This window comes from Onychostoma macrolepis, chromosome 24, assembly GCF_012432095.1.
Source record: "Onychostoma macrolepis isolate SWU-2019 chromosome 24, ASM1243209v1, whole genome shotgun sequence".
Taxonomy (NCBI): Eukaryota; Metazoa; Chordata; class Actinopteri; order Cypriniformes; family Cyprinidae; genus Onychostoma; species Onychostoma macrolepis.
Window position 1 is genome coordinate 484,156 of NC_081178.1, and position 24,386 is coordinate 508,541.

The following is a 24,386-nucleotide window of genomic DNA, read 5'->3' on the forward strand; positions in this document are numbered from 1 at the left end:
TGCAAAAAATTATTTTCTTATTTAGTACTTTTGTCTTGTTTTCAAGTGCAAATATTTAATCATTCTTCAATCTAGATACATTTACAGTGGAGTCAAAAAAAAAATCACTTGTTTTTTATTTATTTATTTATTTTATATTATATATAATATAATATATATATATTTACAAATGTCATCATGCTTCTCAAGTAAATGTATCTTGATTTAAGGATGTTCAGATATTTGTACTGGAAAACAAGTCAAAAATACTAAGTGAGAAAATCTTGTTTTTTTGCAGTGAGATGAATGAAATCGGACATGAAGGCTTGAGAAAGCCAACTTACTGAAATGTGATTTAAATTTAATATAATTATTCTAAATCTGTTGACTGTATCTCCTCCTAGAGCTTTAACTCTACAACCACCAAATTCAAGACTGTTTTGACTTAGTGTGCTATTTCTTTTCTAATTGATCGGACTTACGGTTTTCATAAAAGTTAAGATTAAAAATCCCATAAAATCCCATAGACTTCTAAATTTTTCTAATAGACTGATCGTCTTCAAAACATTAAATCTTTAAAACTACTTAAAACTTAAAACTCCTTCAAGCTTTTAAAATTTTCAAAAACATTCTGGTCTGACTTTCTCAAGCCAAAGCTAGAGCAGTTTATCAGACCAGAATATCGCGACAAACTTTGAAGTTGACTCGATAAAGCTAGAGCAGAATATTGCGACAAACTTTGAAGTTGACTCGATAAAGCTAGACCAGAATATCGCGACAAACTTTGAAGTTGACTCGATAAAGCTAGACCAGAATATCGCGACAAACTTTGAAGTTGACTCGATAAAGCTAGACCAGAATATTGCGACAAACTTTGAAGTTGACTCGATAAAGCTAGACCAGAATATTGACAAACTTTGAAGTTGACTCGATAAAGCTAGACCAGAATATCGCGACAAACTTTGAAGTTGATGTGATAAAACTAGACCAGAATATTGCGACAAACTTTGAAGTTGATGTGATAAAACTAGACCAGAATATTGCGACAAACTTTGAAGTTGACTCGATAAAACTAGACCAGAATATTGCGACAAACTTTGAAGTTGACTCGATAAAGCTAGACCAGAATATCGCGACAAACTTTGAAGTTGATGTGATAAAACTAGACCAGAATATCGCGACAAACTTTGAAGTTGATGTGATAAAACTAGACCAGAATATTGCGACAAACTTTGAAGTTGATGTGATAAAACTAGACCAGAATATCGCGACAAACTTTGAAGTTGATGTGATAAAACTAGACCAGAATATTGCGACAAACTTTGAAGTTGATGTGATAAAACTAGACCAGAATATCGCGACAAACTTTGAAGTTGATGTGATAAAACTAGACCAGAATATTGCGACAAACTTTGAAGTTGATGTGATAAAACTAGACCAGAATATTGCGACAAACTTTGAAGTTGACTCGATAAATCTAGAGCAGAATATTGCGACAAACTTTGAAGTTGACTCGATAAAGCTAGACCAGAATATCGCGACAAACTTTGAAGTTGATGTGATAAAACTAGACCAGAATATTGCGACAAACTTTGAAGTTGATGTGATAAAACTAGACCAGAATATTGACAAACTTTGAAGTTGACTCGATAAAGCTAGACCAGAATATTGCGACAAACTTTGAAGTTGACGTGATAAAGCTAGACCAGAATATTGCGACAAACTTTGAAGTTGACGTGATAAAGCTAGACCAGAAAATCGCGACAAACTTTGAAGTTGACTCGATAAAGCTAGAGCAGAATATCGCGACAAACTTTGAAGTTGACTCGATAAAGCTAGAGCAGAATATCGCGACAAACTTTGAAGTTGACTCGATAAAGCTAGAGCAGAATATCGCGACAAACTTTGAAGTTGACTCGATAAAGCTAGAGCAGAATATCGCGACAAACTTTGAAGTTGACTCGATAAAGTTAGAGCAGAATATCGCGACAAACTTTGAAGTTGACTCGATAAAGCTAGAGCAGAATATCGCGACAAACTTTGAAGTTGACTCGATAAAGCTAGAGCAGAATATTGCGACAAACTTTGAAGTTGACTCGATAAAGCTAGACCAGAATATTGCGACAAACTTTGAAGTTGACTCGATAAAGTTAGAGCAGAATATCGCGACAAACTTTGAAGTTGACTGATAAAGCTAGACCAGAATATTGCGACAAACTTTGAAGTTGACGTGATAAAGCTAGACCAGAATATTGCGACAAACTTTGAAGTTGACTCGATAAAACTAGACCAGAATATTGCGACAAACTTTGAAGTTGACTTGATAAAGCTAGAGCAGAATATCGCGACAAACTTTGAAGTTGACTCGATAAAGCTAGAGCAGAATATCGCGACAAACTTTGAAGTTGACTCGATAAAGCTAGACCAGAATATTGCGACAAACTTTGAAGTTGACTCGATAAAGCTAGAGCAGAATATCGCGACAAACTTTGAAGTTGACGTGATAAAGCTAGACCAGAATATCGCGACAAACTTTGAAGTTGGCGTGATAAAGCTAGAGCAGAATATTGCGACAAACTTTGAAGTTGACTCGATAAAGCTAGACCAGAATATTGCGACAAACTTTGAAGTTGACTCGATAAAGCTAGAGCAGAATATTGCGACAAACTTTGAAGTTGACGTGATAAAGCTAGACCAGAATATTGCGACAAACTTTGAAGTTGACGTGATAAAGCTAGAGCAGAATATTGCGACAAACTTTGAAGTTGACTCGATAAAACTAGACCAGAATATTGCGACAAACTTTGAAGTTGACTCGATAAAGCTAGAGCAGAATATTGCGACAAACTTTGAAGTTGACTCGATAAAGCTAGAGCAGAATATCGCGACAAACTTTGAAGTTGACTCGATAAAGCTAGAGCAGAATATCGCGACAAACTTTGAAGTTGACGTGATAAAGCTAGACCAGAATATTGCGACAAACTTTGAAGTTGACGTGATAAAGCTAGAGCAGAATATTGCGACAAACTTTGAAGTTGACTCGATAAAGCTAGAGCAGAATATTGCGACAAACTTTGAAGTTGACTCGATAAAGCTAGAGCAGAATATCGCGACAAACTTTGAAGTTGACGTGATAAAGCTAGACCAGAATATTGCGACAAACTTTGAAGTTGACTCGATAAAGCTAGACCAGAATATTGCGACAAACTTTGAAGTTGACTCGATAAAGCTAGAGCAGAATATCGCGACAAACTTTGAAGTTGACGTGATAAAGCTAGACCAGAATATTGCGACAAACTTTGAAGTTGACGTGATAAAGCTAGACCAGAATATTGCGACAAACTTTGAAGTTGACGTGATAAAGCTAGACCAGAATATTGCGACAAACTTTGAAGTTGACTCGATAAAACTAGACCAGAATATTGCGACAAACTTTGAAGTTGACTCGATAAAGCTAGAGCAGAATATCGCGACAAACTTTGAAGTTGACTCGATAAAGCTAGAGCAGAATATCGCGACAAACTTTGAAGTTGACTCGATAAAGCTAGACCAGAATATCGACAAACTTTGAAGTTGACTCGATAAAGCTAGAGCAGAATATCGCGACAAACTTTGAAGTTGACGTGATAAAGCTAGACCAGAATATCGCGACAAACTTTGAAGTTGACGTGATAAAGCTAGAGCAGAATATTGCGACAAACTTTGAAGTTGACTCGATAAAGCTAGACCAGAATATTGCGACAAACTTTGAAGTTGACTCGATAAAACTAGACCAGAATATCGCGACAAACTTTGAAGTTGGCGTGATAAAGCTAGACCAGAATATTGCGACAAACTTTGAAGTTGACGTGATAAAGCTAGACCAGAATATTGCGACAAACTTTGAAGTTGACTCGATAAAGCTAGACCAGAATATTGCGACAAACTTTGAAGTTGACTCGATAAAGCTAGAGCAGAATATTGCGACAAACTTTGAAGTTGACTCGATAAAGCTAGACCAGAATATCGCGACAAACTTTGAAGTTGACTCGATAAAGCTAGAGCAGAATATCGCGACAAACTTTGAAGTTGACGTGATAAAGCTAGACCAGAATATTGCGACAAACTTTGAAGTTGACGTGATAAAGCTAGAGCAGAATATTGCGACAAACTTTGAAGTTGACTCGATAAAGCTAGAGCAGAATATTGCGACAAACTTTGAAGTTGACTCGATAAAGCTAGACCAGAATATCGCGACAAACTTTGAAGTTGACGTGATAAAGCTAGACCAGAATATTGCGACAAACTTTGAAGTTGACTCGATAAAGCTAGACCAGAATATTGCGACAAACTTTGAAGTTGACTCGATAAAGCTAGAGCAGAATATCGCGACAAACTTTGAAGTTGACGTGATAAAGCTAGACCAGAATATTGCGACAAACTTTGAAGTTGACGATAAAAGCTAGAGCAGAATATTGCGACAAACTTTGAAGTTGATGTGATAAAACTAGACCAGAATATTGCGACAAACTTTGAAGTTGACGATAAAAGCTAGACCAGAATATTGCGACAAACTTTGAAGTTGACTGATAAAGCTAGACCAGAATATTGCAACAAACTTTGAAGTTGACTCGATAAAGCTAGACCAGAATATTGCGACAAACTTTGAAGTTGACTGATAAAGCTAGACCAGAATATTGCGACAAACTTTGAAGTTGACTCGATAAAGCTAGAGCAGAATATTGCGACAAACTTTGAAGTTGACGTGATAAAGCTAGACCAGAATATTGCGACAAACTTTGAAGTTGACTCGATAAAGCTAGACCAGAATATCGCGACAAACTTTGAAGTTGACTGATAAAGCTAGAGCAGAATATTGCGACAAACTTTGAAGTTGATGTGATAAAGCTAGAGCAGAATATCGCGACAAACTTTGAAGTTGACGTGATAAAGCTAGACCAGAATATTGCGACAAACTTTGAAGTTGACGTGATAAAGCTAGACCAGAATATTGCGACAAACTTTGAAGTTGATGTGATAAAACTAGACCAGAATATTGCGACAAACTTTGAAGTTGACGTGATAAAGCTAGACCAGAATATTGCGACAAACTTTGAAGTTGACGTGATAAAGCTAGACCAGAATATTGCGACAAACTTTGAAGTTGACTCGATAAAGCTAGACCAGAATATCGCGACAAACTTTGAAGTTGACGTGATAAAGCTAGACCAGAATATTGCGACAAACTTTGAAGTTGACTCGATAAAGCTAGACCAGAATATCGCGACAAACTTTGAAGTTGACGTGATAAAGCTAGACCAGAAAATCGCGACAAACTTTGAAGTTGACTCGATAAAGCTAGACCAGAATATTTTAAAAAGTTTTAAAAGCTTGAAGTTAGTTTATAATGAAGACCTTCTGCAGCAGTTTGACTTGTGATCTCTGAAGATAAAAGAGACTCTCTTATGAATAAACCCTCATATCCAGCAGCAGCAGCCAGAGCGCAAAACAAAGATGCTGCCGTTCCTCAGTCGTGACTAAAGCAAAGCAGCGGCATTCTCCAAAACAATGACGAAAACGGGCTCCTGCTCTCAGGGTCGGTGGGAAGAGCCTCAAAACAACAAACAGCGACAGCAAAATCCAGCCGGAGGGATTTGTGTCAGACCAAAACAACTGAACTCAAATCAGGAGCGCGTGTGGAGCTCTGGCTTCGGAGTTTGTCTGAGATTTCAAAGCCAGGCTGAGGAGAAGCGAGATGTGGAGAAATCCTACCACTCGAGCCGTGGGAGACGTTCTGCTGAGATCCGCCGGAGATCGGAGTGGAGAGCGGAGACGCATCTTACTGGACTCATAAGATCTGCTGATCTGCAAACCCTCTTGAGATCCGGTGAGTTTATCTTCTGGAGGTTCACCGGACGACGCCGTGCTCGAGGCGGATATGAATCTGTAGCTGGCGATGTGTTTCTTCTCTGGAACCTTCGGAGGGACTTTTGGTGGTACTTTAGGAGGAACATCCTCTGAAGAACCAACAGAAGGAACCTTTATGGGTTCAACCTTTCCGTGGACCACCGTAGAAACCTTTTCTGGTACCTTTGGAGGAATTTTCTTCGGAGAAACCTCTTCAGATACAATCAAAGAAGGTTTTTCTGGAGGAAATGTCTCCTGTACTATGATAGAAACCTTTACAGGTATCTTAGAAGGAGTTTTCCTTGGAGAAACCCCTTCAGATACGACGGAAAATTGTTTTTCTGGAGGAAACCTTTCTTGTATTGTTGTAGAAACCTTTTCTGGTACCTTCGGAGAAGTTTTCTCTGGAGAAAGCTCTTCAGATACAACGGAAAATTGTTTTTCTGCAGGAAACTTTTCTTGTATAGTTGTAGAAACCTTTTCTGGTACCTTCGGAGAAGTTTTCTCTGGAGAAAGCTCTTCAGATACGACGGAAAATTGTTTTTCTGCAGGAAACTTTTCTTGTATTGTTGTAGAAACCTTTTCTGGTACCTTCGGAGAAGTTTTCTCTGGAGAAACCTCCTCAGATACAATCAAAGAAGGTTTTTCTGGAGGAAATGTCTCCTGTACTATGGTAGGAACCTTTTCTGGAATCTTAGAAGGAATTTTCTCTGGAGGAAGCTCTTCAGATACGATGGATGAGGGTTTTTTTGGCTCAACTGGAGGATGTTGTTCTTGTACTATGGTAGAAACCTTCTCTGGTATCTTATGAGAAACCGTTTCTGCTTCGACTGGAGGAAGTTTATCTGGTTCAAATGGAGGAACCTTGTTTATAATGACCCACCCATCAGACTCCTACATGTAACACACAAAGATCATGTTAGCAGACTGGAGGAAAAGCACGGTTAGTCACGCCTGATCCATGAAGACAGACAGACAGATGGACACTGTTGAGCTCAATGACACACATCACACTGCAAACTTAGTATTTTTGTCTCGTTTTCTAGTACAAATATCTAAACATTCTTGAATCAAGATGCATTTACTTGACAGGTAAAATGACTTAAGATTTTATGTCTTGTTTTCTATAAAAAAAATGATCAAAATGTTGTTAGTTTTTGCTTAAAACAAGCAAAAATATCTGCCAACGGGGTAAGAAAAATAATCTTAATTCAAAGGCTAAACAAGATCATTTTTCTTGCTCCACTGGCAGATATTTTTGCTCGTTTTAAGCAAAAACTAACAACATTTTGATTTCAGGTAAATGCATCTTGATTCAAGAATGTTTAGATATTTGTACTAGAAAACAAGACAAAAATACTAAGTAAGAAAATCTTTTTGCAATGCGTTCATCATGATTATGAGCATCTGATGAGGAGCTCAGAGATCATAGGAGGAATGGATCACCTACCACATCAACCTTCTCTTCCTGCGGCTCCACAGCTGCTGCGGCCACTTCCTGTATCTCCACCGCTGCTTCCTGTTTGACCTAAAGCAACAGACATTAAAAAAACAGTCAAAATGATGGAGCTGAACTTGTCACAATTCGGTTGCTGATGCTGTGTAGGAACGAGGGAGCGAGGAGACGCCAGAGAAGTTACAAGGAACAATCTTTATTCATCCAAATAAAGACAAACAGACAGGCAGGAACTCACACGTAGCACGGGGAACAGATGTATAACACCGGACGCTGGAGACAGGGAAACACAGGGCTTAAGTACTGGGAGTAAATTAGATAATTAATAGAACACAGCTGAAACCAATAGAACCAAACGAGAACAGGAAAACCAAATATGGACATGGAGGGAGAAAACTAGGGCAGGGAAGGCACAATGGGGAGAAAAACACAGGACACGGGGACACAGGACTGACATTTACTCCCCCCTCCCAGGAAGGCGCGTCTTGTGCCGTACAACATCCAACGGGGAGGAGGGGTGGGTGTTCCAGGACCGACGGCAAAGCAGGGAATTCGGGAGGCCATGGCGGGTCAGGAGACTCGGGAGGCCATTGCGGGTCCCCCCCCTCCAAAAAATAATAGACTCGGACGCGGGAACAGGATGGTGCTCTGGAGGAGCAGGCACTTGAGGGCGCTCTCTGGGGCTGGAGCCGACACGGGAGCGAACTCCGGGGCTGGAGCCGACACGGGAGCGAACTCCGGGGCTGGAGCCGACACGGGAGCGAACTCCGGGGCTGGAGCCGACACGGGAGCGAACTCCGGGCTGGAGCCAACATTGGAGGGAACTCCGGGGCTGGAGCCGACACTGGAGCGAACTCCGGGGCTGGAGCCGACATTGGAGCGAACTCCGGGGCTGGAGCCGACATTGGAGCGAACTCCGGGGCTGGAGCCAACATTGAGGGAACTCCGGGGCTGGAGCCGACACTGGAGCGAACTTCGGGGCTGGAGCCGACACTGGTGCGAGCTCTGGGGCTGGAGCCGATTCAGAGGTGAGGATGACGGCTGCTAGCAGTCTTTTCCATCTCATCTCCTCTGTCGGTTGGGGGTGAATGAAACAGCCGGTGGGCTTGTGTCAGTGGCGGGCGGCGGGCTTGACTGGATCATCCAGCGCCGTACACACGGCGAGCCCGCAGAACTCCCGCGCATACTCCACCAGCGGGAGATCTCGGCAGGCCAGGAGAACCGAGCGGCGGTTTCCATAGCCGCGGAGAGGGAGAAAACGGGAAAACAAAAAACGGCAACAAGACGGGAGGAAGGGACGCCGCTTTTAAGTTAACTTAAGTTAAGTCGTGACATATTGTTCTGCATTTAACAGAACATTCTGCATTTAACCCATCCAAGTGCACAGCAGTGAGTAGTGAACAAATGCACACACACACAGTGACACACACCCGGAGCAGTGGGCAGCCTTGCTCCAGCACCCGGGGAGCAATTAGGGGTTCGGTGCCTTGCTCAAGGGCACCTTAGTCATGGTATCGAAGGTGGAGAGAGTGCTGTTCATTCACAATCCCCACCTTCAATTCCTGCCGGCTCGAGAATCGAACCGACAACCTTCAGGTTACAAGCCACAACGACTCCCTAACCATTAGGCCACGACTAAGAAATAAGAAATAAGCTTTAAATAAATATTTTAACGTGCGTGAATAAATCCAACTTCCCCTATAGATTAAAGTTTCGCTTTCTAATCCGTCACCGACAGAGGAGCATCTTGGCGGCAGGGATTTAAATCTTTAAAGACTCAAATCGACTTTTTTTCTCTCGATCAGGTAGGGTACAACAAGTGATTTCAAAACATTTCAGTCGGTTCATTTATATTGTGTATATATTATTTATCTCATATAAGATGCATTTGGTTGAGTTACGCTGCAGTAAAACGCATACGGTGATTATCTCTTCAGTGCGCGGTGCGAGCAGAACAACAATGCAGAATATTAATAACTATGACTGGGACTGTCATATACATAGCATTATAATGAGAACACTATTATAATAAAACGCTGTTATTTTTTTAGTGTTTAGTTGTGTTTCTGCATGTTATTGCGTGAAGAACGCGTCCACAAAAGAGTTCATTCAGAGCCGCGCAGACGCGTTCATGTGCATTCGGGGCATTTTGTGCAGATAGCCTATAAGTCGTAATATTAACGTTATGTTATATAAATAACGAAGCGCATTCTATGTGAGATAAACGAGTTAAATCCATCGATTAAAAACCTGCTATCATATGCTTCATTCATTCTGGCCATCTTCAGCGCACGCAGCTCTAAACAGAAATGCAGAACGTTATAACTATGATCATATACATAACGTTATAATGAGAGCACTATTGTAAAAAAATTCCGATTCAACTATGAAAATCCTTAGTCGGGGACACCCCTACACTGCACTTTTTCTATTTAGTATTTTTGTCTTGTTTTACATTAAAAATATCTAAACATTCTTGAAACAAGATACATTTACTTGAGAAGCAAAATGACTTAAGATATTAGCTTTGTTTTCTGAGATTTTGTGGTTTTGTTGAAGACCCAGACCACATCACATGTCTAATTATTTTAATAATAATTAATTTTAAAAAATCATGGCAAGTAGTTTTGATCAAAAATAAATGTAAAAATTAAATAAATAAATGTGAGGTTTATATTTGATATTAATCTCTAAAATGTATTTTATTCTTTAATTTCCTACACACACACACACACACACACACACACTATTTCTTTAATAATAAATGATTATAAAAAGTCATAGCAAGGAGTTCTGATCATCATAGAAGTACTACAAAAATGCAATAAATGAAGAAATATTTTTGAGAGATTTATATATGGAAAATATAATATATAAAAGAATTTCTAATATAATATAATACATAAAAGAATTTCTATATTAATGAAACATAAACTGAAAAAGTTAAACATAATACACAAAAATAAATATATAAGTATAAAATACATACATATTTTAAATAAATAAATGAATAAATAAATGTGATGTTTATAATATACATTTATAATATATATATATAATATAAATCTCACAAAATGTATTTTCTAAAATTTCTTTCTCTGAAAACAAGTATTATAAAAATAATTATTCTCAATTCAGAAGGATGTTGAGATAATTCTTCAGAAACGCAGCACACAGATCCTGATTAAGGACAGGATTTTTCCCATCTTTCCCTCTGTTTGGTTTTATGTAAGCGGCACATAATGATTTTCTCTGATCTGAAGTGCTTAGAGCAGCTAAACGCCAGAACCGTGAGTGTTTCTGCAGCGGAAAAACAAAATCAATAAAGAAATAAGAGGCTTTCTGTCGACGGCAAATGGTTTGTCGCTCTCGTCTGAAACGGCTGCATTCAGAACCCTTTCAAAGAACGGCATCTTTTAACAAACAGCCATAATTACAGCAGCGTCTGGTTTAAAGTCGCCCACATGGGCTCGAGGAGACGTGGATCTCACCTCGTCCGGCTCCAGCGGCTCGATCATGGGCGCTTCGTCCAGACGCGGCGATCGCAGCGGAGACGAGGACAGACGCTTCTCCCACTCGGTCAGACCCGTCCGGTCCGGTTCTCCCTCCAGGAACGTCCGCTTCAGCTCGCTGATGTTGGTCTGATGCTTCAGCAGCTCGTCTGGCGTTCGCTCGATCTCCTGAACAAACACAACAACAAGTCAAGTCACATTTATTCAGTGCTTTTAACAAGACAGATTGTGTCAAAGCAGCTTTACAGTATTAAACAGGAAAACAGTGTGTCAATAATGCAAAACAGTAAACACTCAGTTTCCAGTTAAAGGCAGTTCATCACTTTCAGTCTGATTTTGTTTGGACGCAGTACCAAACGCTTACATTTCCCATTCGCTTCCAACGCGACCATTTTTGACTGTGAACAGTACAAGTATATCTATTTTTTCAGGACCATTTCACCTTTTCAAATCATGTCCATGATTTTTGTTTTGGTGTGTGTGTGTGTTCACAAGTGCCAAAAACTTGACCAACTTTCGTACCATTCCAGTAAAGCAAATAAAAAATTCAAAAAGTTCAACGTAAGATTTTCCGGTCCAAAATGACCAAACAGCAGCAAAGGGTTAACCAGATTAGAACCAGTGGAAATACAACAAACAATCCTCAACGAGCACTCAAAATAAACTCCTTTATCAATAAATTACTTGCATGTCTTCAGTAACTTACGAGAATCTCATGCACTTAAATCCCACGGAGATGATTCGTTATAAACTTCTGTAAAATGTTCTGAGAAACAGACTCTCTCCGTTAATTTGCCTCATGAAACTAATTAAATGCAATCAAAGCATTGTATGGAAACAATTAACTGACATGCATAAAACACACACGCTCTCTGCTCAACTGCACACGCACTGCAAACACAGGGAGCTAATCACACAAGGTATAAAATTCATTTTCAGTGAGTAAATCAGCTTCACTGCCACTGCAAACACACACAAGCACACATGAGTGCTGCTGGGATAAAGCACAGACATGAACACAGCAGCAGCATGACTAAACACATCCATTCCTTACCAACCTCTAACATCAGCTTACTGTGTCTCACAAACACATTCTCTCCTTTAATTCGCCTGATGAAACTGGGCTGAAGAAACACAGATTCATTCAGTCTCGTGTGTCTTTGTGTAAAACACACCAGCAGCAACACACACATCTCACACTCTCTCAGTGTCTGTCAGGAAACGCTCAGACACATCCAGTATATATATATGGTTCAACACTATACAGATTAAAAATAAGACACAAGGAATGAGAGGTTGAGTTATATTGCGAATATATATCACACACAGTGACTGTATTCACTCTATAGACAGATTCAGATCACTGGGTTGACTACAATGAAAAAAGGTTAAACTTGTAAATTTTTTAAATATAATTTTTTATAAATATTTTATATACCGTATTTATTTCATATATTTATATCAATTTTTATAAATTATAATATTACTATTATTAATAAAAATATTATTTTTATAAAACGATCAATAAAAAGGTTAATAAAAGTATGAAAATACCATTAAAAAAATTCACATTTAATTCAGTGTGGTACTTGCTGATTATTTTATTTAATTATTTGTGAAATTTACTAGTTATTTCTGAGTGAAAATTGTTTCTACACCTTTTTTTTAATCAATGTACACTAAAAAAATTGGTATGGATTTATTTATTTTTTAATTTTCAGTCAGAAATCACTAGTAAATTTCACAAATAGTTTCAAATAAATGGCAAGTACCGAAGTAGAAAGGCTAAAATAGTGTTTTCTTTTAAAACATACTCTAATAATCTTTATTTACAACTTTGAAAAATCATATTTACAGAGTGTAAGTGCATAAAACTAAAAGTGTTTTCATTTTTAAGTACAGACTGTTGAATCTTACCTGCGTCTTTGCTTCAGATTCGTCCTCCTGATCCGACTGCACAAGAGACACAAAAGCATGTGAAATTATGCCACATGAGAGTAAACGCTGATATGAAGGAATGAGACGTTTGGGATCAACAGGAGGCTAAACTCATTAACATCACAGGCTTAATGTTTCCATCTCTAGAAAAACAATTATGATTATTAGTCATTATCAGATTAAAGTTTAATAAGAACATTAACAGCCCTGCCGTATCTTAATGAGCAATCTAATTACAGCACTCGTTCATTGCATTCTTGTTTTTCTGCTTCTGACGTCACAGATCTGATCACGTCTGTCATTATTCTGTTTTTTACTGAAGACTCTGAAGAGAGATCAGATGAGAGTCGAGCTCAGATCACAAACCTCGGTGGCCGTTAAATCTCCATCGATAGCAGTGTCTGTGAAATCAGTCTGATCCAGTGAAAGCATGAACAGACAGAGAAGCAGAACTGTTAGTTAGGGTTAGCTTACCCGTGTGTCCTGTCTGGCTGGTGTTGGTGGGTTAGTTAGGGTTAGTTTACACGTGTAAACCAATGGTGTTGGTGGGTTAGTTAGTGTTTGTTTACCCATGTGTCCTGTCTGGCCAGTGTTGGTGGGTTAGTTAGGTTTCGTTTACACGTGTAAACCAATGGTGTTGGTGGGTTAGTTAGTGTTTGTTTACACGTGTAAACCAATGGTGTTGGTGGGTTAGTTAGTGTTTGTTTACCCATGTGTCCTGTCTGGTCGATGTCGGTGGGTTAGTTAGGTTAGTTTACACGTGTAAACCAATGGTGTTGGTGGGTTAGTTAGTGTTTGTTTACCCATGTGTCCTGTCGGGCCAGTGTCGGTGGGTTAGTTAGTGTTAGTTAGGGTTTGTTTACCCGTGTGTCCTGTTGGGCCGGTGTTGGTGGGTTAGTTAGTGTTAGTTAGGGTTAGTTTACCCATATGTCCTGTCGGGCCAGTGTCGGTGGGTTAGTTAGTGTTAGTTAGTGTTTGTTTACCCATGTGTCCTGTCGGGCCAGTGTCGGTGGGTTAGTTAGTGTTAGTTAGGGTTTGTTTACCCGTGTGTCCTGTCTGGCCCGTGTTGGTGGGTTAGTTAGGGTTAGTTTACACGTGTAAACCAATGGTGTTGGTGGGTTAGTTAGTGTTTGTTTACCCATGTGTCCTGTCTGGCCGGTGTTGGTGGGTTAGTTAGGGTTAGTTTACACGTGTAAACCAATGGTGTTGGTGGGTTAGTTAGTGTTTGTTTACCCATGTGTCCTGTCGGGCCAGTGTCGGTGGGTTAGTTAGTGTTAGTTAGGGTTTGTTTACCCATGTGTCCTGTCGGGCCAGTGTCGGTGGGTTAGTTAGTGTTAGTTAGGGTTTGTTTACCCGTGTGTCCTGTTGGGCCGGTGTTGGTGGGTTAGTTAGTGTTAGTTAGGGTTAGTTTACCCATATGTCCTGTCGGGCCAGTGTCGGTGGGTTAGTTAGTGTTTGTTTACCCATGTGTCCTGTCGGGCCAGTGTCGGTGGGTTAGTTAGTGTTAGTTAGGGTTTGTTTACCCGTGTGTCCTGTTGGGCCGGTGTCGGTGGGTTAGTTAGTGTTAGTTAGGGTTAGTTTACCCATGTGTCCTGTCTGGCCCGTGTTGGTGGGTTAGTTAGCATTAGTTAGTGTGTGTTTACCCGTGTGTCCTGTCGGGCCGGTGTTGGTGGATTAGTTAGCATTAGTTAGGGTTAGTTTACCCGTGTGTCCTGTCGGGCTGGTGTCGGTGGGTTAGTTAGCGTTAGTTAGTGATTGTTTACCCATGTGGTGGGTTAGTTAGTGCTTGTTTACCCATGTGTCCTGTCGGGCCGGTGTCGGTGGGTTAGTTAGTGTTAGTTAGGGTTAGTTTACCCATGTGTCCTGTCTGGCCCGTGTTGGTGGGTTAGTTAGCATTAGTTAGTGTTAGTTTACCTGTGTCCTGTCGGGCTGGTGTCGGTGGGTTAGTTAGCGTTAGTTAGTGATTGTTTACCCGTGTGGTGGGTTAGTTAGCGTTAGTTAGTGTTTGTTTACCCGTGTGGTGGGTTAGTTAGCGTTAGTTAGTGTTTGTTTACCCGTGTGTCCTGTCGGGCCGGTGTCAGTGGGCTCGGCAGCGATGGTTCCGTGGCTTTCGTACTCTCGTCCTCTTCCTCCAGCACCGACACACTCTCCACCAGCACCGGTTGAGTCTCCTCACGCTCCTCCTCACGCGTCTCCTCGACTTTCTTCTCCGGCGTTACCGTGGTGATGAGGTCACTCATAGCAATGCCTTTGGCCGCGCCGTACAAGGCCGTACCCATCTCTACACACACACACACACACACACACACAGACATCAGTGCTGCATCTGCATTCACTACAACAAACACTGCCTGCATTATATCACTGAATTAAGACTGCAGAATTATTTTATTCTGCATCTTTACTATTGCCTTTGATTGTTTACTTAAAATATAATATTACTTACACACATTGTTAAAAATAATGGTTCCTAAAGGATGCTTTTGCTGTGATTTTTGATTCAACAAAAAATCTTTCTTTAAACAGATCTTAAAAGAACCATTTTTTCTTAATGTAATGAACTTTTTAATAATCTAAAGAACCTTTTGATCAATAGAAAGATTCTATGGCTGTTAAATGTTCCTCATGGATCCATCAATGCCTTTAGTTCAGTTGATTGAAGAGTGCAGTTCATCAACTACAGCATTATATATCGTTTATAAATCCAGATTTTTGTTCTCCGAAACAAAATACTTCAATGCACTAAGAAAACACATTTAATCAACTAAACTAATAGGAAATCATGAATCTTCATGGTTGTGATGTCATAAGCATGAGCTCATTAGTTCATAATGGCAGCAAACACACACACACACACACACACACGTGTGAACACAGCAAGTATGTCCATTCAGTTACATGTGAAGAGGTTAGTCAGTCATTACAGAGGTCGTTTATGAGAACAAGTTTATTTATAATCATCAAAGAGAAGCTGGGTAACGATCAAAGAAAAATTAAATGACTGTTTCTGGTGCAATAAACCCTTGCACTGCTGCATTTCACTGTCTCTGTTCTTATACTCCGCACAATGACAATAAAGCTGGATCTAATCTAATCTAAGCAGAGCTCAGGGAATATACATGCAATGTTTTTGGATATGGTGCTTTTAACTTCTGGAAGTTTGTAAAGGCAATTTTTCACACAAAGTTTACAAAAGAACTCATTGTAACTGGTCTAGGGCGTGATCGTGATGGATTCATTGTGATTTGCAGTTTGTTTCTCTAAAAGCTCTAAAGAAGCTATAATTACTGATGATTGTACCGCGGTACAATATTGAGTGATTTCTACAGAAGAACTGAGTCTGAACATGATGCTGGTTAAGTGATGCAGTGCTAGTTTTCCTCATTTCTGGCTGTAATATTGAACTTTGTATCAGTCAATAAAACAGAACAATGATGCACACGTAATAATGTTTCAGTGAGAAGAGATACAGACTCATAAAACCCAGAAAGAAGAAACACTTCGGCTGTTAGACTGTTAGAGACATTCTCAAACACAGCCATCCGACAGGGACAGACCAGGGTTATTAAAGTTACTAACTGAAATAAAATCACTAAATAAAATTACTAATAAAATATTATTAATAAAATAATAAAGAAACAATTAAAAATCATCTAAAAATTATTAATAAAATAATTATGAATATACAATAATTATTATTAGTATAAAAGATGAACTAATCTTATTAAACCATTATAAAAAATAAAGTAATTTAATCAAATAAAATAAAACATTATTTCAGCTAGTTGCCAAAGCAACATTTCTCATTTTCATTTATTTTAAACAGGATAATAACTAAAACTGAAATAAAATTAATAAAACTACATCAACATATATAAAATAATAATAATAATAATAATAATAATAATAGAAATGTCAAAAACAACAAAATTACTAAAACTTTAACTAGGATAAAAATGAAAACATGAAATATATAATTTAAAAAAACTAATTTAAAATATTAATAAAAACTATTAGTATCTCAATGATTGTAAAACAACACTGACGCAGCCACAGCATGTGCAAAATCAAAGGCGTCTGAAGCAGAAGCGCGCTAGAGCACCAGCGCATGCCTGCCGCATGCACACGCAACCTCAAACTATCAGGGTCAAACAAGCAGACGGAGAGGCTTCTGTATCTACAAGCATCAGGGATACAGAGAAACGTCTCTACCTGTTGGTCTAGTGCCATTTACATTGACTGTCGCTGTGTTGATTGGCGTCCGCTGAGCTGAGGAGATTCACACACACACACATCTGAGCAAACACAGCATCACAGACACTAATGCACACGTCAGACTAGATCACACGCAGAAACATACATTAACCTCTGAAAGTGTCTATTTACCTCAGTCACATTTATAAAAGTCTGAATGTCTTTCATCAGTGTCTGTATCTACAGCATCGTTTCTCTTCACTAACGTTACGTTTCTTCATTATGTGTGAAGTCTCAATGTGTTGGAATCAGGGTTAGTATAGTAAGCTAAAACTACACCCATAAAAAAGTTTTAAATAAACTAAATGTTAACTGAAAAATTTTAGAAAATTATTTTATTTCAGCTAGTTGCCAAAGCAAAATGTCATTTTATTATAACTTATAACTTATAACAACTGCTGCACAAAATAACTAAAACTGAAAAATGTATAAAATTATATAGACATATTTTAAAAAAAAAGAATAATAATAATTTAAATGACAAAAACAACAAAATTCCTAAAACTTTAATCAAACTTAAAATGAAATACAAAAATAAAACTAATTCAAAACATTTTTAAAAATATAATAGCATCTCAATGATACTAAAATGATACTGGTTTGAATCGGGGGAGTGCTTTTTAGTGGATGTTCAGAGGAACCACAGATAGAGAGAATTCCATTATTATCTTTCTACCTTAAGTATAGAAACCCATCATGATAATGTTTGATTAATTTAATCAGACGTGTAACGAGAAGAGATAATTAAAGATGCAGCACACTCTCTACACTGAACACATCCATTCATTCTGTGAATCATGTGTGTTAGTATTCACGTGCAGCGCAGTGCAGTAATGCGCTCTGAGACCGCCGGCTTTATGCTGCAACACAACAGAAATTCTCCAATTAAACCAGAAGCAGGAAATGAAACAAATGCGTTCCAGGCCTCAGGAGCCGAGATTACAGGTTAATGAGCCAAAAATCCCTGTCCTGCCGTGAGCCTCGCTTCTGTCTGAAAACTCTTTCATAAGGGAAGAGAAAATAAAGCCAGGCTGTTCAGAGAAAACAGACGTCTGCTAATGACTGATACTGAGGATGAGGAGAGCAAACAGGAAGTCCAGCAAAGCAGACGACAGACACTCAAACTCCAGCGAGACTCAATGAGATGATGTCAGACGAACAACAGACAAACATGAGCCATTTGATATCACAACAACTATATATCATTAGACAGACAGACAGACAGACAACAGACAAACGACAGACAGACAGACAGCAGACAAATGACAGACAGACAGACAGCAGACAGACGACAGACAGACAGAGCAAACGACAGACAGACAGCAGACAAACGACAGACAGACAGAGCAAACAACAGACAGACAGCAGACAAATGACAGACAGCAGGCAGACAAACAACAGACAGACAGCAGACAAACGACAGACAGACAGAGCAAACGACAGACAGACAGCAGACAAACGACAGACAGCAGGCAGACAGACAGACAGACAGCAGACAAACGACAGACAGACAGAGCAAACGACAGACAGACAGCAGACAAACGACAGACAGACAGAGCAAACAACAGACAGACAGCAGACAAATGACAGACAGCAGGCAGACAAACGACAGACAGACAGCAGACAAATGACATACAGACAGACAGCAGACAAACGACAAACAGACAGAGCAAACGACAGACAGACAGCAGACAAACGACAGACAGCAGGCAGACAAACGACAGACAGCAGGCAGACAAACGACAGACAGACAGACAGAGCAAACGATAGACAGACAGAGCAAACGACAGACAGACAGCAGACAAACGACAGACAGACAGACAGACAGAAAGCAGACAAACATTCAGACACTCAGACAGACAGACAGACAGACAGACAAATGACAGACAGCAGGCAGACAGACGACAGACAGACAGAAAGCAGACAAACATTCAGACACTCAGACAGACAGACAGACAGACAGACAGACAAATGACAGACAGCAGGCAGACAGACGACAGACAGAAAGCAGACAAACATTCAGACACTCATACATACAGACAGTAGACAAACATACAGACAGATACTGTAGATAGATAGATAGATAGATAGATAGATAGATAGATAGATAGATAGATAGATAGATAGATAGATAGATAGATAGATAGATAGATAGATAGATAGATAGATAGATAGATAGATAGATAGATAATCCTTGCCAAGATCATGCTGTAACTAAATAAGCTCATCCCATAATGCACTTGGAAAGAGAAACAAAAGCAAACAAACCTCCATCCAGACTCCGTGACATCGTGTAGCGCTTGCTGGTCGAACGCTCGAAGTACGGCGCTGGGCGGACGATCTGGGAACTGGCCCGTCTGGTCTGAGCCTGAGTTCTGCCGCTGTAGCGGAACTTAGAACCCAGTGTGAGGAACTTCTTAGGCGGAGTCTCTGGAGAAACCAACCTGTCAAGATGCAATCCGTGATTACCACTGAGCACAGAACACAGCGAACATACAGAAGCACAGGAACCTCTACAGACCTGAAGAACGTGTGATGCTCCACACAAACCTTCCACAGTCTCTTGGCCGCTCTGTGGTTGGGTAGTTTAAAGCCTATCGTGCTTTCAAACTGCTCAAACTAGAGACAAACAAACGTTCTCTTGTCAGCAAGCTTCACCAAAACTGTGAAGATCACCTGGAGAAGATGTGATGGTGTTCTCACCTCGCCTGGACGGATCTTGATGTAGAAGTTATTGCGTTTGTAGGAGATCTTGAGGACTTTGGGCCAGGCGAAGCGGTTGATGCGAAGTCTGTCGCGGTAGATGAGGAGCCCAGAGGAACACACGCCCAACATGATCTCCACCCCCTCTGAATCCTGACCAACCATTGGATTAGAGAGGTGCCAATCATCATCACACAGTCATGCACAAACAAACGTGTGGTTTCTAAATGAATGAGTGGAAGCCAAACACTTTTGGCCTGAGAGGAACAGAGAGAGATACTGTGATGTTGTCAAGTGTTTGTGCAGTAAACTGAAAGTGGATCCATCTTCTCATTTGAACCTCTGAGAGGCAGAAGTGATGCAGGTATTTTGAGTCATTATCTCTATTCATCACTGCATTCACATTCTTGCATGTGTAATGCGACTGCGACCCAATGAACCGATGCCAGATCTGAAATACTTGTGAAGAGCATCAGCTGAACAGATGTGAGAACAGATGTCGAGCACTTCTAGAACCATCTTTGGAGCTCGTTTTCTACGAAAATGCATTTGAATACATCACATCACACAAGAATCAAGGAGGATTGTGGGGAAAATGGCACAATTCACATCTCTAGTGGGTATTTTGAGCAGGTCTACTATAGGAAACTGGGTCACGAACAATGATGAAACTTTCAAAACTTGCACAGAGAAAAACTGTACGGCTCAGGGTTTGCTCAGGAGACTCTTATTCAAGTCTCAGATGTTTCTCCTAAAATGAGACACAAATTCTCAAAGGCTCAGTAGATGTTCTACTATGAAATGTATGCGGAGCAGATAATTTGATGAGAAATACTGGGTTAATAATGAGATCTCCGACTTGCCAAATCTGAGCACAGTTTGAGACAGTATTGAGATCTTTTCTGAAACCCTCGAGGAGACACGTGTGAGATTACTGGGGTCTTTGTTCTCAGGAGAAGAGAATTTTATCTTGTTGGTGTCTCTGAGAAATAGCTGAGATTGTAAAGCAATAATACAGCCAAAAACTACCAGTTTTTCATCATTTATTCATCCTGATGTTGTTCCAAACCTGTTTGGCTTTCTTTTCCTCTGTGGAACACAAAAGCAGATATTCTTGAAGAACACTGGGAACCAAACAACTTTAGACCACATTGTCTTTCACTCTATGGACATTTCTCAGAATATACACAGTAGAAGTCAATGGAGTCCAAAGTCGTTTGGTTCCCAACGTTCTTCAAGAATATCTGAAGAAATGAACGACATGAGGGTGCACAAATGATGACAAAATGATCCATTTTGGGTGAGCTATCCATTTAAAGTGTGATTTTTCTCTTCTATAGGCAGTGTTGGATCCACAGGCGCTCATGGTGAACGGGTTCGACTCTCCTGTGAGCTTCTACTGAGATGTATGAGCATGAAACAGAAGGAGGTTCTCTCAACAAACAGTCTTTGCTTAGACAATGACTTCAGTTCATGGTCATGCACAAAGACACACATAGAGAACACACACACACACACACATATACACGAATGCATCTTACCTCTCCTTTAGCTGGAGAAAAGCAGTGAAAGAATCGTCCTATCAACTAGATCATCAGTAAGAGGGGAAGAAGAGAAGAGCGGCTGATCTAACCGAACGTCACGCACACGTTCATGCTTCAACTGTGTGTCTGCTGTTATTCTGTTTAACGACTACATGAGATGATAGATGATATGAAACATCATCCGTGTGTGAATATCGGCAGAAGAGCTGCAGGACTGCGGCCACATTCATCGAATCCAGTTAAACCAGCCATATTATAACAACACGATGGATTCAAACGGCCTCAAGAGGAAATTAAGGGATGCTTTATTAGCAAAATCAATAGAATAACAGTATATAAAATTATCAATCACCAATCATCCATGAAAAATTGATGCATAATCTGATTTTGGAAATTCATAAGATCAACATAAAACGCACACTGCAAAAAATGATTCTCTTACTTAGATATTAACACTAGAAAACAAGACAAAATACTAAGAATTCTTGAATCAAGATGAATTTAATTTACAAGTAAAATGACTTGATAATGATATTATGTCTTTATTTTCTGAAAAAATTATCAAAATTATGTTAGTTTTTGCTTAAAACGAGCAAAAATATCTGCCAATGGGGCAAGAAATATAATCTTGTTTAGCCTTTGAATTAAGATTGGTTTTTTTTACCTCATTGGCAGATATTTTTGCTTGTTTTAAGCAAAAGCTTACAAAATTTTGATAATTTAAAAAAAATGATCTTAAGTAATTTTACTTGTCAAGTAAATGCATCTTGATTCAAGAATGTTTAGACATTTATACTAGAAAACAAGACAAAAATACTAAGTAAGAAAATAATTTTTTGCAGTGCAACTTTAAGTTTAATCTTCTAAAGCATTCATTAATCTTAGTTCAAGTTAATTCTAACATTTACTGATACATTATCCAAATCAAATATTGTATATTATTATTTACTTAACTTCGGCTAACATGAACTAACAATGAACAGTTGCATTTTTATTAACTAATGTTAACAAAGATACTGTAACAGATCTACTGCACATTGTTAGTTAATATTAGTTAATGCATTACCTAATGGTAATGGCTACATTATTGTAAAGCTTTACCAAAATATGTTGATTATAAACAACTGAAGATTTCAAAAAAGACAACCAGGAGACACTGGCGCGACACGTTCTGCCAATATTCAGAAATGACTCTTGAATTCTTAAATTCATAGACTTCATCCCCAACTATATTGACTGTTTGGTCACATCTTTGCTATAAAAACCCGCCCAAACGCTCGGTCATGTGTGTGTTCGTCTCTATCTGGTTTGTGACGGTTGATTGTGACCCAGTGCGACCGGCCCGAAGCAGAATCAGATTCATTCTGACAGAGAGCTGAACATCTGACAGATCGACTGACACCAGAAGCAATGACAACGATTAACACTGAACACCAAACACTGATTATTAATGTGTTATTCGTCACTGAGAGTGTTTGAAAGACTTTACGTCTGTGTGTGTGTGTGTGAGAATACAGACGCACATTTACATGCAAAACATTATTACTCAGTCACTTAAAGAACAGAAAATTGATTTATTAAAGGAATGGTTCAGCCAAAAATGAAAACTTGCTGTAAATGTGTTCATCCTCAGTTCATCTGAGATCAGGATGAGTGTGTTTCTTCATCAGGTTTGTAGAAATGTGTCTCTGCATCAGTGTCTCAGCAATGGATGCTCTGCAGTGAATGGGTGCCGTCAGAACGAGAGTCTGATAAAAAAGTTAACATCTGGAGAAGAAACAAATCCAGCATTAAGATGTTTTTAATGTCTAAAATACAAGTCCATAATCCATAATAACGCTTCCTCCAGTCATAAAGTGCATCTGCTGTTGTCTCTCGCATCAAAATCCAGCCACATATTTGTTTAGATCTGTTTTGGACTGTTTTGTGTTGTAAACGCTGCTTGATCTGCAGATTTCTCTCCTGATTCACACCAGAACACTGTTTCACTGGAGGAAGCGTTATTATGGATTATGGACTCATATTATATTATATTTTTTGTCTTCTCCAGATGTTAGCTGATGGACTGGAGTGCTGTGGATTATTGTGATGTTTTTATCAGACTCTCATTCTGACGGCACCCATTCACTGCAGAGCATCCATTGCTGAGACACTGATGCAGAGACACATTTCTACAAACCTGATGAAGAAACACACTCATCCTGATCTCGGATGATCTTGAGGTGAGAACATTTACAGCTAATTTTCATTTGTGGGTGAATTGTTCATTTAAGCCTCACCGTGTGCACACGGCTGTATTTGTGTCCAAACACACACGTGTTCTGTGATTAGATCATCATGCCATGAGCTGAGCTCCATTACAACACATAATGAAACGCTCATGCAGTGTGTGTGTGTGTGTGTGTGTGTTTCACGTGTACCTTTGCATGATGAAGGTCAACTCCATACATAGACAGTTTCTTTACGTTCTCCAGAAAATGCATCTCAGCTTCAGCCGGCGTCATTCCTCTGAGAAACACAAACACACACAGCATCGGAAAGTCTGAAATCATTAAACTTCCTAAACATAACCGAACCACAGAATCAGTGTGAAATCACAAGAACACAGAAGAAACAGAATGAGATTCACTTGTAGTTCTTATGCAGGTCCATGATTTTCTCCTCCATCTCTTTGGTCTGATGAGGCGCGAATCGAAACTCGCTGATGTAGTCAGAGCCGCACTCGTCCGGGTCGTGATCGCCCAGCTCCGACTGAACCGTATACGAACCCAGAACTGTGTGAGTGGCGAACGAACACGGCAGACGACCCGATACGATATCATCCCTCAGCTGTAAACACAGGTAATATCTGAAACACACACACGCACACACACACACACACACACACACGCACACACACACACACACACACACACACACACACACACACACACACACACACACACGCACACACACACACGCACACGCAAACACACGCACACACACAGATTCATTAGTGCTTTCTTAGTTCACTTTGCATTATTTCATATTTTCTTTATTTTCCATAACTGATACTGTATATTTCACCCTTTTTTTCTCACTATTTTATTATATGGCAACAAAAAAGTAAATTAT

General features: G+C 39.5%; 1 protein-coding gene across 16 annotated transcripts in view; it reads right to left on the reverse strand.

Annotated features, from left to right (window-relative positions):
- epb41l3a (erythrocyte membrane protein band 4.1-like 3a) overlaps positions 1 to 24,386 on the reverse strand; it is a 65,629-nt gene that overhangs the window by 14,160 nt on the left and 27,083 nt on the right. For 9 of the 16 annotated variants that reach the window (XR_009269070.1, XR_009269071.1, XM_058765402.1 and 6 more), the window contains exons 7-19: positions 23,902 to 24,120; positions 23,693 to 23,780; positions 19,729 to 19,881; positions 19,547 to 19,644; positions 19,294 to 19,469; positions 16,984 to 17,040; positions 14,826 to 15,052; positions 13,138 to 13,185; positions 12,751 to 12,786; positions 11,892 to 11,957; positions 10,813 to 11,001; positions 7,316 to 7,393; positions 5,731 to 6,759 (exon numbers count right to left, since the gene is read on the reverse strand). Coding sequence is in view for 14 of the 16 variants with exons in the window: in XM_058765402.1 (XP_058621385.1) it covers positions 5,731 to 6,759; positions 7,316 to 7,393; positions 10,813 to 11,001; positions 11,892 to 11,957; positions 12,751 to 12,786; positions 13,138 to 13,185; positions 14,826 to 15,052; positions 16,984 to 17,040; positions 19,294 to 19,469; positions 19,547 to 19,644; positions 19,729 to 19,881; positions 23,693 to 23,780; positions 23,902 to 24,120 (2,464 nt within the window). In the remaining 2 variants the exon portion in view is untranslated. The remainder of the gene's footprint in view (positions 1 to 5,730; positions 6,760 to 7,315; positions 7,394 to 10,812; positions 11,002 to 11,891; positions 11,958 to 12,750; positions 12,787 to 13,137; positions 13,186 to 14,825; positions 15,053 to 16,983; positions 17,041 to 19,293; positions 19,470 to 19,546; positions 19,645 to 19,728; positions 19,882 to 23,692; positions 23,781 to 23,901; positions 24,121 to 24,386) is intronic. The other 7 variants (XM_058765405.1, XM_058765403.1, XM_058765397.1 and 4 more) reach the window with 6 other exon arrangements.